Source organism: Arabidopsis lyrata (assembly GCF_000004255.2).
Source record: "Arabidopsis lyrata subsp. lyrata unplaced genomic scaffold ARALYscaffold_8, whole genome shotgun sequence".
Classification (NCBI taxonomy): domain Eukaryota; kingdom Viridiplantae; phylum Streptophyta; class Magnoliopsida; order Brassicales; family Brassicaceae; genus Arabidopsis; species Arabidopsis lyrata.
Window position 1 is genome coordinate 5,626,234 of NW_003302548.1, and position 8,863 is coordinate 5,635,096.

An 8,863-nucleotide genomic window follows, 5' to 3' on the forward strand; every position below is an offset into this window, starting at 1 on the left:
TTTTTTCTAACTTAAATAATAAACAATTATATACATCTTTGTGAAGAGTTTATGAAGATGCGTAATCCATCATAGACCCAAATATTTTGTAATTGATTGACAAATAATTATTCACTCAATATAAATATAAATAAAGATAAAATAGAAATAGAAATTTTTTTATTATTAATAGGAAAATGTTAGATTCTGCTATTTGCATTTTAATTACTGAAGATGTGTTTCTTTCTATTGTAATTGTACTGTAATGTCGATATAAATATGTACAATTTGCGTTTATATTAGTATAAAACAGATTAATGTCTTTGTTAATATACACTTCTTATGTTTATAATATAAGGTTATCGTATATTTAGTTTGGCACGATTAATTGCTTAATTATTTGCTTTTTTCTTAGTTGGAATTTTGTTTTTTATTTATTTATGTGAGATATGTAAATATAAGAAAATGACTAAATCTGTAAATATTCTAGCAAAGATTGTTCTATTATTTAAATGGGTTAATAATCTCTATGAGAAAGACATCTGAGGATGACATTTTCGTTAATAACAAGTAATAGTAAGGTTTTTTTAGACTGTTTCTCAATTAATATATAAGGGATGTGCAATTATTAATAATTCTTAATAGTCAAAGTTAATGGGATTGTTTAGACATTAATCACGTAAACAAAGAAATAAATTGAAATTTAATTATATTTAGAGAAAAAAAAATTGACTATTGAATTTGCGGTATATAGAAATTTTAAAAAGGGGAAATCAAGGTAATTTCTAGTCGAAAATTACATTTAAAATAACAATAATAGAAAAATCAATATTAAAAGCATTTATTAGGAAAGGAAATGAAATACAAGTGTATTAATTTGGCGTAGACTACAAACCATATTGTTTGACTGAGTAAACAATACTAAAATAATAGTAATAGTTAGGATTTACTCAAATTTAATATTTAAGTTGATCCATGAAGATGATAACATAGTACATATCCCTTCATAACTATATATAAACACATCTAGAGACAGAAAAACAAAACACTTAGTCATCTCTCCAACTATTCAACGAGCAAATGACTTTCAAAAATAAGAAGAAGGGTTTAGTGATGAAAGTCCCTTAAGACTTTCTTTACCAAACCCTTCTTTCTTTTTTTGTAAGTCAGCGATCTCGCAATCATGTCTGATATATAAAATTTTATGCCATCGTATGTAAGTTCTCGTATGATTTGAGTTGTGGCGTAATATGTGGTTTCTGTATTTCACAGGTTACCAGATTCATAACCATTTCAAAAACAAAATCTGTAATTTTTGAATATGCGCGTAAGATTATTTCGGGTATCAACTTTTTGGAATATTGTTCCCAAGCCATTATTATTCAATTTTTAAATACACATTTTAACATATTCCTATCAATTTTGCTTATTCTAAAAATGTATCCCTTAATTTATAAGTTCTTTTGCTACGTTTTTGGATATGTGTTACTAGTTATATTGTTGAGTTTAAGGGCTCACTTATGGATCAAGTAAAGATATTTAGTCACGGATAATATCTTTTTTTTTTTTTTGATAAACTCTATCGGCTATCCGGTCGGCCCCGGTAAGAACGCACTGAGGTGCTACATAGTGGACTGGTCCACCGTATTAACGGCTAGGCCCTTCGATCTACCACTCTGCCTATCCCGAATTTGGAATGCCTTCCGACTAAGTACCAGGGGGTAGTCAGGCCGCCTGCATTTCTGACTACCACGTAAACCAATTGGACCAAAGCCCAACTGGCAGACTTCCCACAATAATGTTGATAACAGCAGGAGGAGTCGAACCATGGAGAGGAAGGAGTTGCACCCAACCATCCTGGGCCCGCCAAGCCACCAGCCCACCATCATGTACTAATAGTTCAGGTCTTACAACTAGATTATTCGTATTATTACAATTGGATTAATCACCAAATTTAACTTTTCAAAGATATGTGTACACCAAAATTGTTTTAAAACATACTCGAAAGAATCTTAGATGAGCTATATTTCTTTTACCAATAAAAGTTGATGTTAGAAGGTATTGTGAAAAAAAAGAAGATTACAACTGTGAACTCTCTCGGACACTGTATCGAGGCACCACTCGTGAACTAAGTTTTCTGACGATGGAGGAGATGTTTCCTGCAGGCGTCATGATACCCATTTTTTTCTAGTATCTTTTTCATTCTCTAACCTGTTTGGCCTCTTCTTGTTTTCACTTGCTCTAGCAATTTGGATCTTTATATCCTTTTGTCTCCAATCTTTGACTCATCTGAGATCTCTGACAAAGCACAGAGGTATTTTCTGTCAAACATCCTTCGTCGCTACCCTATTCTCACTGTTCTAGATGACGACAAAAGATAAGCCCATAACTTTTTGTTGTCAAGACTAGGATGAAGGTAAAACTCACTTATCTCGCCGTAAATGACTTTCAAAAATACGAAAAAGGGTAAATGAAGAAAGTCAACCGTACCCCTAGTAGACTTTTTTATCAATCCTTTTTTTTTTTTTGGTTTAATGTTAAAATTTATACCAATGAAAAAAGGTTTATATTGTACAATGAAAACCCCAAAAACACTCCAAGCTCTTAGGAAGAGAGACTAATGGAATAAAGACTAATGGAACAACATACTACAAACATATGAGCTATGCCACACCTATAATGGGCTAATAATACATCCAAAGTAAAAACCAAGGAGAGAAATCAATCCTTTTTTCATTTCTTGTAAGTCATCGATCTCGCAATCCTCTATGATATATAAAATCATATCGATCGAGTATAAGATGTATGCTTCGAGGTATAGTTTAACCCCGATTCCTATCTTTTACATATTATCAGATTCATATTTGTAATATTTGCACTTGCGGTAAAAATCAAAAATCGAATATCCGATATTTATTATTTTTCAACTATTCTTCTCAATCTGTATTCAAATTATATATCTCTATTTTAAGTTATTCATATAAATTTGCTTTATCTAATAACATACTAAAAGAAAACATCGAATTTGAGACTACATTATATGACTACATCTGTAGTCACAAAAAAAGAGCGACAGATTCGTTAATATTTTATGACTGTTTTGCAACTTCTGGTTAATTAGTCGCAAATTAGTTGCAAATTTGGGACCAAACGAAACAGTTCAAATTAGTCGCTTATTTTGTGACCTTTTTGCGACTACATATATATATATATATATGTCGCAAAAAATTAAGCCATTAACCACGATTTTTCGACTATTAATATCGTCGCAAAGGTTGTAGTCACAAAGCGTAGTCGCAAATTTAATAAAAAAAGAGAAGTCACAAAGTGGTGTGATATGTTGTGTTTTTATTGGTTTTGAGTCTTTGTTTTTGTTCTTAGATATATATTTTATTGAGTCAAAATGTGTTTTTAGACTTTATTAGTCTTTTATTGAGTCTCTACAGGGTTTAGGTTGCTTTGGAGGAAAACGAGCCGTTTTGGGATATAAATACATATTTGGAGATGTAGATTCGTTTAGAAGTGTCAGATGTTTGGCCTCAGATGCAAGACTTACCAGTGTTAGATATTTCTGAATTTTTAATACAAGTTTTATAAAGATGCTAGCGTGATTTTCCAAGTGATATGGAGGAAATCTAATGGTGCATTCAAGAGTTATACCCGATTTAATGAAGACAGGTCATTATGGTGAGCTTTTGAAACAGTTGCAGAGTTTGATACCAGAAGTGCCAGATCGATCGATCCCCTTCCCCAGACAAATGAGAATCACTTCCAAACATTGTTGGATCGATCGGTCCACCCACCAGATCGTTCGATCCAGTCCTGACGCTCAGTTTTGGTTTTCATTAATCGGTTTTACTTCTTATTTTCTGTATCTGGGTATAAAATCCCAAGAGACCTAATTTTTATTCTACGCTTCTTTTTCTACAACTTTTGAGAGTTCTCATGTAAAAAACACCTTTGGGAAAAGGAATCCATTTTCTTGACATTTGGAAAAGATTTCTAAACCCTATTTCCATTTTATTTGATTGAATCATGTTTTCTTTCATATCTATTTGTGTTATTCCTTTTGCCATGAGTGAGTAGTCACCTAAATGGATTTTAGGGATTTTATGAAAAAGGTTGATGGATTTGTAAATTGAATGTGTAGTTATAGGCAATCTATGTTGGTTTCTTCATCTTGAATGCGTTTAATACTTGAATCAGTCTGATCAAGCGGTGAACTCTGTAATTTGGTTCCATATGTTGTATCTTTTAGGATATAACATTATTTATTTGACATGCGTTTAACTCGGTTCATAAGTTGTATCTTCTTGAGTATAAAATTTCATCTTCGACGTGCGTTTAAATAGGTTTTCGGAAATATTTAAACATACACAATTTAATATTTAAATACACAAAGAGAAAATATTTATTCTTTATAAACATCAATCTAATACACAACTCAATTTAATTATCGTTTAATTAAATTGAATTCCAAAAAATCTTTTATATGTATATAAGTATATGACTGGTATTGTGTATGCTTAAATATGTCAAAATCGAAGGTTTGATTCTAGGGTCTTATCATTAAAATAAATAAATAAACATCAAGCACTAAACAACGTCGTTTTACAAAACCGAATTACTACTTTTTCATACACGTATCATCTGAATCAGCATCCATAACAGTTGACTAACATTGGTTAACGATGACTCTGAATCACGTAAAAAATCAAGAGTTAGGGTATGTAATTTGAAGTTTTCAAGAGTTTGGGTAGAAATTAGCATTAAGCGTTTGTATAGCTGAAAAATGCATTTTACGGATTGTCGGGATCGAAAATGATCATTTTCCCCAGTTTTTAACTTTAAGCTACATAACTTCAAAACTGATTGATACTCTATCCCTTTTAATTAAGTGATGTTTTAAAAATAAAAATTGTTTCCTTTTAAGTAAATTTTAAGTTCCCATGCAAAGATTTAAATATATTTGATTTTTTAACCACTAATATTATAAAATATGCTTTAATTGGTTAAATTAGTCTTAAGTCTTAACTATACTAATTTTACTTTAAAAGTAAATTTAAAAAATATTTTAGTCTGGTTAATTTCTTAAAATTATTTAAAATAAAATAGTAGTAATATTATATGTCATTGGAAAAATTAATAAATTTATTAAGGATATAATTTTAAAATAAAATAGTAGTAATATTATATGTCATTGGAAAAACTAATAAATTTATTAAGGATATAATAGTAATCATGATTTATTTACAAAGAAATTTGGGCCTTAGTTTGAGTTGGGCCGTCCAAAAAGAGGTAAAAGGAACACTAAATTGGTTACCCCGAAATCAGTCAGAATCGTCGGAGACGAAGAAGAAGAAAGATGACGTTGAAGAAGCTGGACGCGAATCCATCAACCTTAGAATCGGTCTTGGAACAATTGAAATCGGACGAAACCAATCGTAGCAAGATCAATTTCATACTCTTCCTCGCCGACAACGATCCCACCACCGGTCAAAGCTGGTGTCCAGGTCTCTCTCTCTCTCTCTCTCTCTCTGTTAGTTTTTTTTTTTTCAGTTTTCGTCCAATTTCAATCGATTTCATCTGCTTGATCGATTCAATGGTTTTGATTGGTGAATCAGACTGTGTTAGAGCTGAACCTGTGATTTACAAGACTCTAGAGGAATTTCCAGAGGAGGTAAATCTTATTCGTGCTTACGCCGGAGATAGACCGACGTGGAGGACTCCGGCGCATCCGTGGAGAGTTGATCCACGGTTTAAGCTAACCGGAGTACCAACTCTTGTTCGTTGGGATGGTGACTCTGTTAAGGGACGTCTTGAGGATCATCAAGCTCACATTCCTCACTTGATTCTGCCTCTTCTTGCGCCATCCACTTGATTTGATCGATTTCTCGGTATGAGTTTGTTCTCGGGGTTTAGGTTATGGAATCTCTAATCTTCTTGGGACAATGTGTGAAGGAGTAATGCGACTGAAACTTATATATATTTCTCTTTGTGTTGTTTTCTAATAAGTCCTTTACAATGTGTTAAGGAGTAATGAGACTGAAACTTTGTTTAGTTTCATTGGTATGGTTTCGTGCTCAATGTACTGTTACTTTTGGAATTAATTATGTTGACATTAGCTGAATTTTGGACTCCAGATTTGGGTTTGGAGTTACGATTTTTCTATTGACTCTATGCAACATTGTTCTGTATCTAACATGAGTCATGTTACATGACCGTCTTTCACAAGACAACTCTCGCATTGCTTCCGGCTCCGACTCGTGGTCCGGCTCCGACTCGTATGTCTCATCAAGTAAAGCCGGTTCCAAACACTCCATTGAGATCACATTGAAAGTGCCAACGAAGAGATTGTGATGTTGAAGTTTGATAATAATATAGTTTTAAATACTAGCTTTGTACGAAAGATGGTATGACAGCTTTGTTTTTTCAACAAGCTTGGAATACCATTAAAACAGATTTGATAAACTTGGTCAATTCTTTTTTTACAGTAGGGGTTTTTTGATAAGCGGTTAAATACTACGAATACATGTCTAATTCCAAAAACAAAACGCCTGACTCGAATGACGGAACTAAGACCAATAAGTCTTTATAATGTCGGCTATAAAGTTATATCTAAGATTATGTGTCAACGCCTCAATACGTTCTACCGAATCTTATTTCGGAAACACAATATGCCTTCTTTTCTTGAAGGCCATCTTATCTCATATAACATTCTTATAGCACAAAAAATGTTTTATGGGCTAAGAACGAATCCATCCTGTAAAGGAATCCTAGGGCTATTAAAACGGATGTGAGTAAAGCATATGATCAGGGAGAATGAGAATTTATTGATCAGTTACTAAGAAAGATGAGTTTTGTGAGAAGTGGATATCGTGGATAATGTGGTGTATCACTTCAGTCCAATACACATTTCTCCTCAACGGACAACCTAAATGACTAATAATACCAGAGAGGGGATCAACACATGGAGATCTACTCTCCTTATTAATTTATTCTTGTACCACTACAGGAAATGAGGGTATTAATAGCAGTACACTATAGCGTTTTATATGTTTCTGCTATAGATTAATTTTGTGAAACTATTAATAGCGTTTTCGAAAATAGAAACGTTATGGTAGGATGAGCGCGAAAAACATTTCGTTGTGGCGCTTTTTCCTTTGGTCTATGATAGCATAAACGTTATTATATGTTAAACCGGGAAACAAAAATTTCACTGGCTCCAAAAATTTCACTAAGTACCAAAACGAAAAATAAAGATAGAGAAAGAAAAAAAAAGATTAGGTTTTTAATTTCATTACTCTCTCTTCTCTCGTCTTCCTCTCTCAAACCCGACATTCCTCTCTCTCGTCTTGAAACCCTATCTAAAACTCGATTCCTTGTCTGTTCCACTCTCTCGATCCCTCGCATTCTAAATCCTTCTCTGTCTGAATCATTCTCTGTTGAAATCCCTCTGGATCTCGATCTCATTCGAAATCAATTTGGTTAGGTGTAAATTGATACAGAAGGTAAATCGATCGATTTCATGGGTCACTACAGGAAATGTGTTATTCATGGGTTATTCGCATTGATTTTGTTAATATTTCATGGGTTTGATCCGTTTTTGTTGTTTTTCAAATAACTGTGAGTTGAATCGTTTTTTCTTATGTGAGTTGAATCGATTTTTCTGATGTGAGTTTGGGTTTTGTCGATTGATCTTTTCGATTGATGTATTCGATTTGTGTTTGTCGATTGATGTTTGTCTGAGTTGAATCGATGTTATTTCTGATGTGTAGTTGGATCTGCGGCTCTGTAGAATTGCGTAGAGATTTCAGTACAAGAACTACAAGGTAATTACGGGTCTGTAGCTGTTCAATTATAAATGAATTGTTTTGTACTGATTCTAAGACTTCATCTCCTTTTATCTTTGCAGAATCTTGATTCCTAGTCTTGAAACTTCTTGTCTACTCGTGTAAGATTTTATTTCTATCTTTTTTTGTTCTTCATTTTGTGTCAGATGTTGTTTTATTGACTGAATAGACAAGTTATGTGAGTGTTTGATCATTAATTAAAGTTATTATCACAAATGTATGTATAATTGGTGGTGGAGCTTGGGTCGTATTGGTGTGAAATGGACAAGGCATGGGCTTGGCTTCCAAGGTATGCAACTGTTTGCTATTTTCATAGATGGTTTCAATTGTGATACTAATCTTTGTTTTTTTTTTCTTACCTTAGGAATAGCCTTGAGTATGAGATTGGTGCTAGGAATTTTGTTTCTGGAGCATCAAGTAATTTTGGTAATCCTACAGAGATGTTCTGTCCCTGCGTCGATTGTAGAAATGTTTGTCATCAGTTGATAGAGACTGTATTGGATCATCTAGTGATTAGGGGTATGGATTTGAAGTACAAGAGGAATCCATGTTGGAGTAAGCATGCGGACATGAGGGACAGAACATCTGCTGAAGTTCCAACTACAGAGGAAGAGGCTTATGACTTGATGAGGACAGCTTTTTTTGAGTCTGAAGTAAGAGCTGAACAACCATCTAAGGAGTGGCAGAATCCAGAAGAATCTGAGTTTAGGGAGAAGTTAGAGGAGGCTGAAACTCCACTCTACTCTACGTGTCACAAGTACAACAAGGTTTCTGCAATAACAGTCCTTTACCACATCAAAGTGAAGAGTGGTATGTCAGAGAACTTCTTTGATCAGCTAATGACCACAATTAAAGACATGTTGGCAGAAGATAATGTGCTTCCAAAGTCCACTTCTGAGATGAAAAAGTTCTTGAAGGTTCTTGGGTTTGGTCACGATCTCATTCACGCATGTAAGAACGACTGTATACTGTATAGGAAGCAGTATGCTCAGATGACAAGCTGCCCTAAGATGTAGTGCATCAAGATGGGA

At 33.4% G+C, this 8,863-nt stretch overlaps 1 protein-coding gene across 1 annotated transcript; it reads left to right on the top strand.

Moving 5' to 3' along the window:
* The first annotated feature begins 5,284 nt into the window (after positions 1 to 5,284).
* Positions 5,285 to 6,121, top strand: LOC9301551 (thioredoxin-like protein Clot). Its single transcript, XM_002863682.2, has 2 exons — positions 5,285 to 5,492; positions 5,604 to 6,121. Exons 1-2 carry the CDS (start codon positions 5,345 to 5,347, stop codon positions 5,858 to 5,860), a joined length of 405 nt encoding a protein of 134 aa, XP_002863728.1. The 5' UTR covers positions 5,285 to 5,344; the 3' UTR covers positions 5,861 to 6,121.
* Positions 6,122 to 8,863: the final 2,742 nt, after the last annotated feature.